This window comes from Lampris incognitus, chromosome 13 (genome assembly GCF_029633865.1).
Source record: "Lampris incognitus isolate fLamInc1 chromosome 13, fLamInc1.hap2, whole genome shotgun sequence".
Taxonomy (NCBI): domain Eukaryota; kingdom Metazoa; phylum Chordata; class Actinopteri; order Lampriformes; family Lampridae; genus Lampris; species Lampris incognitus.
Genome location: NC_079223.1, coordinates 17597745 through 17612055, shown reverse-complemented (window position 1 = coordinate 17612055; position 14311 = coordinate 17597745). Strand labels below are relative to the sequence as shown.

General features: G+C 40.5%; 1 protein-coding gene across 1 annotated transcript in view; it reads right to left on the bottom strand.

Moving 5' to 3' along the window:
• Positions 1-4941: 4941 nt before the first annotated feature.
• oprm1 (opioid receptor, mu 1) overlaps positions 4942-14311 on the bottom strand; it is a 76321-nt gene continuing 66951 nt past the window's right edge. The window contains exons 5-6 of the mRNA XM_056291671.1: positions 5987-6170; positions 4942-5038 (exon numbers count right to left, since the gene is read on the bottom strand). Of these exons, the coding sequence (XP_056147646.1) occupies positions 5033-5038; positions 5987-6170 (190 nt within the window). The 3' untranslated portion in view covers positions 4942-5032. The remainder of the gene's footprint in view (positions 5039-5986; positions 6171-14311) is intronic.

Below are 14311 nucleotides of genomic sequence, written 5' to 3'. Positions count from 1 at the left end.
TATGCAGATTTACAGATATCCAATAACTGATCGTTGGATACAGGTTCATTAAGAAGAAGAAAGCCACTTTATTTTGTCATTGTAGAGGTTACAATAAATTTGTTCTGTGCATTTAACCCATCCTATTGTGTAGCAGCAGTGTTGCAGTGGCAGTGCCCGGGGACCAGCTTCAGTTCTTCTTTCCATTGCCTTGCTCAAGGGCACAGACATGAGTATTAACCCTAACATGGTGGGAGGAACCCGCAGCACCCGGAGGAAACCCATGCAGACAGGGGCAGAACATGCAAACTCCACACAGAAAGGAGCTGGGAAGGCCCGGGGTTTGAACCCAGGACCTTCTTGCTGTGAGGTAGCAGTGTTAACCACTGAGCCACCATGCCGTAATGTGTAACACGTTATCTAAGTCTGTTCTCTAGTCACGTATCATTATCTCCTATATAGTATTTGATTCAGCGTTTTGATTCAAATTTGTTGACGTAGGTATTTGTTAACCAACAGTTCGTTCCTGATTTATTCATTAGTGGTTCCTTGGTAACTACTCAGGATTCTGTGTACAGTATTGCACTCAAATAGGTACATTTGAGTATTTGTCTTTGTATTTGTTTTTGGCTATAAGGCTTCATAGACAGGCCACAGAAGGCCTGGCAGTGATCCACAGCTGCCGCCGGAGCCTCCTGTCTGGAAAGATGGAGGTCACTCGCTGCTCCACCGATTTTCAAAGGCTTCCCAATGGCACACTTTATACGCAAAAATTTGCATAGCCACAAATAAATTCCAAATTGCAGAGTCGACTCTTGCCTGGTATTACCGATGATGTGGTTTAGTTTCAGTGATGTAATGGGTCACTGATAGAGGAAAACCGCTCGGGTCATCTGGGTTTTGCAGGTTTTGTGACGGGGCAGTCTGGGTCCAGTTCACCTGCTGCTTCTGGATAGGTGATGGCTACTGGACGTAAAGCTGTGTGCATGGGGCCTTGTGTATAACTGTGTAATGTTAATGTTGGGCTATTCTGCAACTGTTGGCTTTGAATTCACATCTAAACAGCAGATATGAAAGTTGAGTTGAAAGAGGAAAGGCCATATCTTAATTTTGATCTACGGACCCTCATCATTGGTCTCATCATTTTGCATCGGAAGCGTTTCATTGGAGTTTTATTGCAAACTGTTATGTATACATTTTGGACAAAATTTCTGCATGAATCCACCAGTTGATGTTTTAAAGTGCAGACAATCCTGTCACCAAAAACAGAGCTGTTTAGAAGGGGAAGGAGAAAAGGCTGACAAAAAGAAAACATGCCTTAATTTGTCTCAGCTTTCAACCCATCAATTACAGGTTGCAGGTGTATTTCTTCATCCTCAGCTGGATATCCCCATCTAGTTGCTTTTTACTGGGTGTTAACTCAAACGCTGTGTTTAAGGGAAAATATCTGTGACAATACAGTAATCGCTGTGAGTTTGTGGATTGAACAATTTAAGCATATCTGCATATGTATTAGGAAATCATATCTGCAGATGGTAGGAAAAAGGCGTTCAGTGAGATATCAAAATTTTTTTATTATATTCCACTTACATCACATTGCTAGAATAGTAAAACTTTTTGAAATGCATTTGTGAGTGGCATGCATACAGTAGTAATTATGATATTTACAGTTAACTTACAAAAAGACCATCATTGGCAGAAGAAAAATTAGCTTAAATACTCAGGCACAACATACAACAGATTTTCCCTATGAACTCACTTTCCGCAAATATATAAATCTTTATAGTTTGAGGAGTTCCATAACACATTATTAGATTATTGACAGCATTTATGATGACGCAAAAATGTAAAAAAAATATGGAAAAATAAGTCTGACTTTCACAATACAATGCCCCACAAAGTATATATTGGGGGCCACATACTTAGAAAAAAAAATAATGAAATCTTCTTTAACTATCAGACAAATTATGCCAATACATTTTTGATGAGTGATATGTGAAATTTCATCACTTTACTCAAACGCACAGCTTGTTGAGGGGAATAAGACTACTCTCAAGGTGCGAAAGGATGATTCAGATCATCATCCACAGAAAGCAAATGGACTGAGGGTAAGGATTCAAGGTAACTTAAGAAATGATAATATCTGATATCAGGCTGTACTATTCGAAATAACAGCAGATAAAACATATTCATAAGCGACGGTAAGCATAAACTCCCCACCCACTACTTTATATGAAGTTATATGGACTTGTACATTGTTTTATATTGTTTGCATTTTAACACGGGCCTCTTGACTTGACAGGGCAAATGTCAGATTTCGGAGTCACACTTCTGCCAAGCTCATCAAAAGTATTTTCTGTTGGGCATCTGGGTGGCATGGCGGTCTATTCCGTTGCCTACCCCATGTTACCCCCGGCTTGGTTCGGCGTCCCTACAGACACAACTGGCCGTGTTTGCAGGTGGGAAGCCTGATGTGGGTATGTGTCCTGGTCGCTGCACTAGCACCTCCTCTGGTCGGTCGGGGCAACTGGGGAGGGAACAGCGTGATCCTCCCACGCCCTACGTCCCCCTGGCGAAACACCTCAGTGCCAGGTGAAAAGAAGCGGCCGGCGACTCCACATGTATCAGAGGAGGCATGTGGTAGTCTGCAGCCCTCCCCGGATCGGCAGAGGGGGTGGAGCAGCGACCACGATAGCTTGGAAGAGTGGGGGTAATTGGCCAAGTACAATTGGGAAGGGAAAAAAAGGGGGGGAAATCCCCCCCCCCCAAATAAATCTGTTTTTTTTTAAATCTTATTTTCTGACAAAGTTGATAAAAAACAACAACAATCACAATATACTTACAGTAATATACAGATTATACGAGTACAATCAAGTCCATCTTTATGCATGTTTTCATCGATAGAAATAAAAGTACCGGTACACAGTAGGCCTATATAGAGCAGAGTTATAGTCAAAGGCAAATACGTACGGCACGATACGTAAGCACGAGCGGTCGATGGCCGTACATAAACAATCCTGGATGCTTGGCTCACTTACTACGTGTTTCACAGGTGGACTCTAGGTGAACCCATGCCTAGCTTCACGTCTATTAAGCTGTAGTTAGGCTAATAATACACAGACAGCATAATCGTACTGTTCCGTGTGCTGTGCAAACAGACTAATGGATCTTCTTCGCTGGTTTTGTGGATCCTTTGTTCAATCCAAGGATCCGGTGCAATTTAAACACACGTTGCTGGATATTTTTTATTTTTTTAAACATACTCAGAAGTCTATCCATCTCAGCAGAGAGGAAGAGGCCGGTAAGTGCGTTCAGGCGATGATAAGCTCTGCTGGAGAAAGGAGGGGATATGAGATGAAATAGGAGGACGATAAAGGAAACAGAGAGCAGGAAATGAGAGGAGAAAAACGATGCAAAGCGTAGGAGGAGGACAGGAAAAAAAAAAGGGGAAGCGTGCCAAAGACGGCGTAGTCCTGTGCGGCTGACTCAGCAGAGCACTGCGTCAGCGCTTGTAAGATGCCCAGTGTTTGAGTCCCGCTGCAGCCGTCCACACTTAACGAGGCGCGAGCACCTCAGTCCACGACATTAAAATGGCTTCGGATTAGACCGCCTGCCAAGCGATGTCTTTGTGTGGGTAAGACGGGAGTACCGTAGAGCACTTGAGAATAGAGGTCTTTGACTTCAGTCAGAAAGCAGCATCACACACAGGAAACCGATTAGTTCCCATATAATCCCAATACCCCAACAAAAGGGGATCAAAAGACTCTAGAAAAACAAAAAAAAACATCCCCATGCTTTTGGGTAAAGCTGCAGAAGCGGAACTGAAAGGATTGCCTCACTCGAAGGGAAAACGCACCATGAGTCACATGTCCAGGGTTACACAGTTTGTATGTCTTTTATGTGGTGAAACACGGCAATCGTGGCTATGACCTCAGTGTTTCCGAGATGCTATCATGCACTCGTAAATAAGGTGTGGTGTCTTTTTTGTACAAGTCAACACACCCTGCAGGACTTTTGGCACCAATCAGTCAGGTGACGTACTATCAAAGATCTTGAGGTAACAGGAGGTCCTGATGCGTTGAAAGCATGGATATACCCCAACACACACACACACAGACAAACACACATGCACGCATACCTTTGCAGGGACGTTTACGCTAAAGCGACCGTACTGCATACTCAGGGGAGAGAAACCGATTAGGTCTGCAAACAAAATGAAAATAAAAAACATGTTTAAACCATTCTACTCGGTTGTAATTAGGATTAAAATGGGAGTTGGGGTTTGCTTATTGGCTCTAGATCAAACAGACTGAAAGAATGCAACAGCAGTGTTTATACTGAAGGCCATCATAGAGGCTGTTCGCACCTTGACCCCGAACTGTTTCAATCCTACCCCGTCCTATGATGATTCATGTCTTTTCACTCTCCATCTCTGAACATACAAGACGCCAGTAGATTGAAGTCTCCTTATACAATTCTTTCGAAAAAAGTCAAGGCCGTTTCATTCCGTCTTCATCAGTAAAGGCCCAAGTGTACACAGGCGAGAGGGCAGTAGAGGCTTGACTAGTGACAGTAGCAGTGGTAGCACATCTTACATCGACAGGCCCCACAATGGACACGATACCTTGCTCTCTTTTTGCACCGGTAGACACCTGACTGGAGGGTTTCACATAAGCAATGCGAAGACTCGTCTTGTATGAGTCTGGTACTGGGGGCTGCATTTTACCTATGTAGTAGGTGGTTGCTCTGGTCTGCAGGAGAGAGGCTTTGTCTGATGTAGAGCTGCATTGAAGATTGCGGTGCATTGTCGAAGCAGTGTATGTCATGGTGCCTCCATCACATCATGCAGAGTGTGTGCGTGTGTGTGTGTGTGTGTGTGTGTGTGTGTGTGTGTGTGTGTGTGTGTGTGTGTGTGTGTGTCAAAGCGAGTAACACAAGTGTACACACGTGTGCGTTAAAGCCCTGTTGTGACCTGGGTTACTTCTGAGTTGAGGTCGTCATTGGCCGCACTGCTACAATAGTGCGAGTCCACAGATGACCCCTCCAAGGCTAGTCATACCTATATAGGAAGTGATAGAGAGAGGAGGGTCAAAAAGATGAAGAGAGGGAGAAAGAGGGGATTAGACTTAGACTGAGCACCTACAAATCCCATGACAGCCATGTAGGTACTGTGTGGCTGGAGGAACAAACAGTACCCACATAACATAGGGACATGTGAAATTAATACAGCAAGACTGCTGCATTGTTTGACTTGTTTAAAATCATTTGTTTGGGTCCGCGGTGGTGTAGCGGTCTAAGCATCGGCTTTGTGTCGATGCAGTTGCCCACTGGGGACTGGGGTTCATGCCCCGGTCTCATCAGATCCGACTATGGCCGGACTCGATGAAGCAGCAATAATTGGCAACGCTGTCTTCGGGTGGGGGGGCGGAGTCGGCTTGTGTTCGTCACATGAATGCGTCTCTGTGTGTGTCTGAAAAAGCAGTGGTTCGGCCTGGAGGCGCCTTGTCACGAAAGTGGGGAGGTGTCTCCTTTGAGACTGCTGGCCGGAGAGATGCAGCTGGCGAACGCATGTAGTACAAGGGTGGGTGTTGGAACTAAAATAGGGATCGATTGGTCACTAAATTGGGAGAAAAAAGGAAAAATCAGAAGTAAATTATAGAAAAAAAAAATCATTTGTTTCACACTGTCTTTTAGTGTCTGGTCCATGTATGGCATGTGCTCTCCTTCTGATCACATCTCTCCACACAAACTAACACGAAATTCAGCAAAGATATGAAATCAAAACAAAGTAAGAACCTACTCTGGACTGTCACTGTCGATTGAATGGATGTCTTAGCCTGCATCAGTTGCTTCTCCGCAAAATAAAAGCCGCATTTTACATGACATGGGAAAAGAGAAAAAGGAAAAAAAACAAAAACAAGAAAGGGAGCGCGGATCAACTGGAAGAGGAGGAGAGGAAAAAAGAAAAAGGAAGCTAGCTAGAGATGTTCACACAGATAGTAGTTACCTGTTGATTGCTCCTCTCTCCTGTGTGTGTGCTGTTGTGGTCACGCAGTGGGAGGTTGCGGCCGGCTGCTCCAGTGCGAGACGAGTTCTGCAGCTCCAATACGGAGGGACTCGTGGTGCAGAACTCACGGAAACAACGCTTGAAGTTCTCGTCAAGGAAGGCGTAGAGAACCGGGTTCAGACTACTGCAAGGGGGCGAGTTGAAAGCAGAACCACATTTCAGTACATTTCAGCGTTCAAGACCCTTGTAGCAATGTTCAGGCACTCAGTTAAAAGCAATGACTGAAAACAGGCATTTTGCAACTAGGCAACATTTCTAAGGTTACGATCTTCAAGACAGTCTGTTTTGTTCTTAAAGTTGCGACCGGGAGTTATGGATTTTTTTGCAAGCATTACCTTTGTCGCAAAGGTCTACATTCACCCTCTCGTAGTGCGTGTGTTTGTTTTGAAGAAAAGAGTGAGACATGTAATGGTGTTTTGGTGAAAAAAACAACAACAGCGTTTGCAAGATTTACAGCAATGAGGTAATGCATCTCTAATTGTGGCTATAAATCCTTTTGTCAGATTTTGCAGGAGGCCTCGAAATTAAATTGAGATTGACAAATGATCACCCGGTAGCAGCTTTAACTCACTGATACCTATGGCAGTACATGGTAACTGAAGTGGACTTTGAGCCCTCCATATCCCATCAAAGATTTAGTCAACCAGAAGCACAGTGGCCAGTGCTGTTACATCAGCACCTTGCCCACCGTTGGACAGATAAAACATGACTGAACCTTGGTTTTAGCTAGCCAGAGAGAGAGAGAGGACAAGAAAGACGGGACCCAGAGAAAAGAGGCCGGGTCCCACCAGCAGGAGGTCAGCAGCCAATATACCCAGCTAACTAACCAGCGAATGGAGAGCATGAACACTGGCAAAGAGGGAAGGATCCCGCTGGATACTGTGAGGTTCGCTTCGCTATTAGTGATACTGGAGAATTAACACCAAAGCAGGCTGCCAGAGTCTATTCTCAATAACTGGGGAGGAACTTTTGACATAAGCCCTTTCTTTCTCTTGCTATAATCTATATTTGCCAACTTTATGCAACTTGTATGTAGTCTTTGTTTTCTAGACATACCAGTATCACAAGACTTGTATGCATTCTTTGTGCTGCAACTTTTATGCCTGCCTCTCTCATCTGCCTTGTGATTTACAGCATGATAGAAGAAGGCATTGACATAACCATTAGAGAGGGTACACTTCCTGTTTGCTAAAACCAATCAATAAATGACCATGTAAAACTTTCCCGATATTTTACTTTTTCTACAAGTACGGTGAAAAGAAATTAGCAATGTACTGTATAAGCAACTGCGACAGAGAAATTATTATACAATTATATTATTAGCGCTTCCTGCCTGGTATTTTGAAGACATTTGACGAGAACAGAACACCTCTTTGATGAAGAACCAGCTAAATTATCAGCAGGGGCTGAGCTTGCCACATACTGTATTGACTTGTATTGAATATTTCTTCCTTTCTTCGTTAGATAAAACCGCTTAAAATTTCTCAATGACTTTTCTTATTTCAACAAGAAGTTAGCCCTCTCAGACTTATTACATGTTGTATTGATTATAAATGCCCTTTATATGTTGTTCTGCATTTTATGTTGCTCTTTAGCCTTAATGCCAATTTTAACATGTAAGAGTTTCTGTGGCAGTGATTCATAGTGCCTACGTAATAAGACAAAGATGGGGTTGTTTAGGCTATTCATGAATGCTGGTGACAAGCATTCATAGACTGGGGCTGGGTGATAGGCCACATCTGATGTGATAATGCCTTAAAAAGTGTGGCATCAGAGTATGGTAGGATCTCAAAACATACTGCTTAAACCTTCCGTATGTTTCTCTTACCCATTCATACCCTGTCTCTTTATTTTCAGCTCAACTTACAGGCTGGGATCCTAGAAGGTATCCTACAATATCAATAATATGCCCTCATTCCTAATGTTGGAGTGGCTTTTTAAAGCAGATGGTGAAATAAAATCTAGCATTCTTTGTATTTAAGTAGCAAGTATTGCCGATTCCCAAGCCTGTGTATTAATTGAGGTCTTTGTTGGATCACGCTTCATCTGGAACCCCTCCCTTGACCTAACTGCCTTGGGTGACCCTACCAGGAGCAAAGCTCCGGGCGGGATAGCTCTTGGGATCATTAGATCACTAGTACACGCAAGCTTGTCCACCACAACAAGGTGGCGATCCAGGAGAAGACAAAGACCTCAACGGCAGAACTGATGGAAGACAATGCCAGTGAAGGCGAATAAAGGCTGCAACAGATGGTGGTCCCTAATCGTCTTGGTTCTCCATGCCATTGGACTCTGGCCACCCCCTGCCAAGAACCATGTGGTGGCTGCAGATGCATCAGCCTCCCCACGTAAAAAATTGTCACACGCAGGCTTCCTCCTGCAAAGATACCGACAAGGACCTAGAAGGACTGTCATACTCGACCTCGTTTGACCGCTGATGATGATAATGTATTAGTGCCGTCCAAATTAACGCATTAATTTTTGTAATTAATTTGAAATATTTAACACATTAAAAAAATTAATGCAGCTGCATTTTGTTTATGTCCTGGGGTGGCTGTTTCGCAAGTATACCGGGGGATCCAGTTGTGTATAGTGCTAATACAGGGTCACATATCAATACGTAACTCATAATGCAGAGTAAGAGCTGTCTTTTTCCCCTTATCTGCTCCTCACGGAACTGTTACAGTGTAATCTCTATTATGTATATATGTAGAATTTGCAGGCATGGGACAAGTTTTGGTATCGGAAGCGTGCTGGTTTCTGTTTCCATTTCTGTTTTAGTCCAAGTAGTATAGACCAATCACGTTTGAGTAGGTGGGGATTTTTACAGGAACATGCTTTGGTTGCATGTTTTGTTTTTTGTTTTTTAAATACATTTATGATACAAACAAAATCTGGCCATAACAATAACAAATTAGTAAATAGTACAACTCAGACGGAGCCATTAAACATTTTTTAGCATTTCACAAAACAAAAAATAAGGGAAAAAAAATCATTAAATAAAAAGACAAAAAAGACAGAGGTCTAATAAGAAATCAATATATGTTATGTTTTTGTAAATATTCAACGCTTGTTTGATTTTTATACATTTCAGTGCCTTCTTAAAATTTATTAATTCATTCATGAAGACTAAGAATAGTGGCCTGGCATTAATAAATCTAGATCTATGGATAAATTGTTTAGCCATAATAATCAGACTATTGTACATTTCCATATTTGTATCCTCCATTATAACTCCAAATTTAATATCCTTATGATCTAAATTGGGCAAACGAAAGTCCTTTTCAGATATCCAATTTTGAAATAATTCCCAAAAGGCTCTGGTATAATTACAAGTAAAAACCAAATGTTCTAAAGTTTCAATAACAGAATCACAAATCCTACAATTGTTTTTATCAATGTTAAATCTTTGTCTCAGAAACTCATTACAAGGATAAATATCATCTATTATTTTAAAATGAGTTTCTTTCGCTTTTGGTGAAATAGAGAGAGTGAGGTATCAGGTTCTAATTCTGACTATAATCTCTTTAGGATAATATTTCAATCGAATTTTTTTCTTTTTAATGGCAGAGGAAAGAGTAAAGAGGTAAGCCCCCCCCCCCCTTACAATTTTGTTTGTGCATTTTTTTCTCCATAAAATTGAGATTGTCCTTATAAAGTGAAGGCATCTGTGGTACTAACACGTCATAAGGCAACATTCCTTTTATCATAATCACCATTACTTGTGGGATTGCCTTGATAACCACCGAGTACTGTTTTTTTTTTGACACATCACATTGAATTTATCAATGAGCTCATTGTGCTCTAGAAGATTTCCTCTTGAATCCATCCAATGTAAAATAAACAAAATATACCTCTCTCCACCCAATCATAATAACAAAGATTTTCTTTTAAACAAGACATATCTGTTATTCCAGATCGGAGAGCTGTGTGGAGTGAAATTGTGCTTATAAACAAGTTTCCAATATAAGAGAGCCTGCTGATGAAATCTAGTAGCTTAGCAATACAGAAATCACATCTTAACAGAAAATCTATCCCACCACCCTTACTAAAATATTTTAGAAGGAATATTAAACCAGAATCCATTATTATTTTGTATAAATTTTAGTGTTATCATTCCATTAAAAATTTTAGTGTTATCATTCCATTCATTGCCTCATAGTCAATCATATTTAAGCCCCCTTCTTCTAACGATTTTACCACATCTCCTTTTCTAATATAATGTTGTTTTTCCAAATAAAGTTGAAATTTGATTAATTGATTTAATTATATTTTCAGGAATCACTAATGAAAAAGCTGGGTACATAATTCTACATTTTTCAATTTTAGTAATAAAAATACGTCTGAAGATTGATAAAGCCCTCTGTAACCAAGAATTGAGTATAGACTTACTTTTTTTTAATAACAGTCTCAATATTTAGTTCTTCTCTAGTTTTACAATCTTTTGTTATAACCACTCCTAAATATTGTACTTAATTTTTTACTGGAATTTCATATAAATCTATTAGTGGATGGTCATGTATAGCAATTATTTCACTTTTTAAAATGTTTTTAAAGTGTAGTCCAGATGATTTATAAAACTCATCTATCTTCTTGATTAGCAGAGGGATCTGTTCTGACCTCTTGAGGAAGATGGTAGTATCATCTGCCAGCTGAGTTATGACCAGATGATTGCCTGACACATTTAAAGGCTCAATATCTGGACAATTTTTATAAAAAATAGCCAACAATTCTGCAACTAAAATAAAGAATAAAGGGGAGTAAGAACAACCCTGCAACCAAAATATTCTTAAGACTTTATTATAAATGGATGTTCAACTAAATCAAAGGCTTTAAATCTAAAAACATTATGACACCATTGTCTTCAATCGAATAATTATAATCTAGTAAATCAAGAACCAGCCCAATGTTATTATGTATAGACATCTCTTTAAGAAACCCTGACTAAATTTCACTTAATATCTGTCCTATACCTACTTTCATCTGATTGGCAATAATATGCGTAAATAATTTGTAATCCACATTCAATAAAGTTATTGGTCTCAGGTTGTCAATAAATCTTTTGTCCTCAGGTTTAGGTAACAAAGTAATAATACCTTGCTTCACGGCCGACATTAAATCATTGTTTTCAATACATTCTTTTAGGCCATTAAATAACAGTTCCTTTATATCTTCCCAGAAACATTTATAAATTTGAGGTTAAACCATCTTGACCAGGAGCTTTACCTACTGACATTTGCTTTATAGCTTCATCCAATTCCTTCATTCTAATCTCAGAATCATACATTTCTTTAAATGCCAATTCAATTTTAGGAACAAATGTTTAATACTTTAGAGAAATGATGAATCCTGAACTTGAATAGGATGAAGAGTATAATTTGGAATGGAATTGATGAATTTGTTCAGAAATTACCTTTGTGTCAGAACATTCTCTATTACTGATCATCAAAACATTTATTGTATTTCTTTCTTGTCTCCTCCTTTCCAGTCCAAAAAATAAGACGTGTTCTTTCCCCATTGTTCTATTCATTTAGCTCTGGATCTAAAGGAAGCTCCTTGTGCCCTTTGGATGAACAAGTTATCTAATCTGGCTTGTAAACTCAATATCTTTGCTTTGTCTTCATCTGATAACTCAATTTTTCCACAACATGCATTAATTTCTTGAACCAATTTATATTCATCTTCCCTTTGCTGTTTTTTTAACTGATAGACTCCTGACCTTATATTTAAAATATTCCCATTTCCTGCAGTAAAAGTATCTATTTCTGTATCAGTTTTATTTTCCACCATTAATGCCTTTACTTCCTTAACATATTCTTCTAAATTTAACAGATCAGCATTGAACTTCCAATAATTGTTTTTCTACATTTATGATTACTATCTGGTTTCAGAGCTATTTCAATTACATAATGGTCTGTCAATGGAGCAGCAGACATTGTGACGTTAGTCACAAAATTTGTGATTTCTGGAGTCACCAGCCAAAGATCTATTCTGGATCTTGACCTCCCATTGGGGTTTATCCAAGAGAATTGTCTCCTATGTGTTTTTTTCCCCTCTCCAAATATCAATAAAATCTCGATAAAATAATTGACATTTATGAATTCCTTCAATACAGTGTTGTAATGGTAGTCATTATGAAAAGATAGACATCTATCTAACCACTCACCCAGTGCCATATTAAAATATCACCTGTTAAAGTAAATCCTATACCATAATTTTGCAGCAATAATTTCCCTAAGAGTTCCTAATAATAGTTTGCTTAGACCAATATTATTATATCCATAGATATTAATCAAAATTGCATATGACCCCTCTAAATTTACAACCACAACATTCCAGTGACCATTCTTATCATTTTTGAATGTTACTACCTCCCCAGGGAATATATAAAAACATATGGCCACACCCCAGATTGATTACTGCCATGAGAAAAATTAATCTCGACTCCCCACTGGTTCTTCCAAAATGTAGTGTCCTCTTCACACGAATGAATTCTTGCAAAAATATTCAGTGTGCTTTAAGACCTTTACAAAACAAAATAGTAGCCTTCCGTTTTACATTATCTTTAAGACCTCTTGCACTGAACGATAGAAAAGAAATCTCTGACTTTAGAGAAAACATATGGAATAAAAAAATATATATACAAGTTTAACCTCACAACACTTTGCACTTTTGTTAGGAACAATGAAAAGAACCAATCTCTTTAAATGTATCCTCCACTCAGAAGTTCCTCTGGGGGGGGGGGGGGGCATCCATCCCCTTCCATCATTTGTTTGTTGTCTTTACCGGTGTTCACTCTGTCAACTAGATCCGTTGCCCATCGATGAATCCAAAGGGTCCACGATAGTCGTGTAACGTGTATGGATAAGAAGACACGCTGGCCACTGGCTCGCGGGTTTGACCCGTTAGTCGAGCGGTTAGCGATGTCTTCTGCGGTGCGGGCGATACGGGTTCGCTTCCCGGCCGCGGCGGTTCCTGTGGTTGCGTTGTCCCCCGAATTTGCTACAGTATGCTTTCTTCCCGGCCTTTCTCGCTTCTTGTATCCGAGGCCATAGTGCTTCTCTAGTCTGTTTATCTGCCATGGTTAAGTCTTCAGTAAAGCGAACCCCCGCTTTCCTGCGTATTTCCGACTCCTTCGTCATTCTCCCAATCCCATCTCTGTGTTGACGTTTGACAAATTGGATAATGACCCCATGTGTTCTCTTCTCCTTCTTTCTCCCCACCAGATGAATAGTGTCTTGCTATTTCATCCATCTTCTGTGCCCATTGCGGTGCAGCCTCAGTAGTAATCACCTCTTCCCTTGTGTTTTCATTTACAGTTTCTTTTATATTGTTTTATTCTCAGATTCCACCGCCTGCTGTACCTTTCATATTCGTCCGATATTTCTTTAAGGCCGGTATTTTCTTTTTCCAGAGCTGCCACTTTCTCTTCCAAAGCAGTTACTTTAATTTTGCATTTTTTGGGTTCCGCCGCATTGAATTCCAATGCTGTAGCCACGCTGCCCATCATTGCACTATTTTCCTTAATCTGAGTATTGATACCTTCCACCTTTTTTTCTTGCTTATCAAATCTGGTGCCCAGGGTGTTTCTTGCAGTGAGAACGGACTCAGCTGCAGAACTCTCATTTGCCCATACCCATTTCCGAATATGGGAGCTCTATCTAGCTCGTTGACACTTCGTTTATCGGGCCCGGCATTAGTAGCCTCCATCACGTAGTCATTAAGTAGAAGCGCGCCCAGTACACTAATATTTTTTTTTCCCAGGATGAATCCAGAAAGTTGATTTATGGGCAGATCCGGCCAATCCTAGCGCCTAAGGGCGGGGACTTTCCGGATTCATCCTAGGAAAATAAATATTGGCGGTGTTCTTGCCAGAGCATCCTAAAGTTCCCCAATAGTATTAAATAAGGATGTTATTCCCCTTAAATAAATTTTGGATTACGAATCTAAAAATGCCAAACAAAGAAAAGGAAGTGAAATCTTGGAAAATAGGTAAAGATAAGACGACGAACACCGAAGCTAGCAACAAGGACGATGTACCTACACCCACTCAGCCCGCCATCTTGCCGGAAGCGGGCGCTTTGGTCGCATGTTAGTAAGTCTGTGTGGGGCGCGAGAGAGGTGGAACGCTGCTAGCCGAAAAGTTGCCTGGATATAAAACACGTACAAAAAGTATCGATGTTTGTGTATTGTGTGGAGAAACGTTCCACTAGTGTCGACTAATTGTGAAACAATCCGGTCGTTGACGTCGTCTCTCAACTCGTA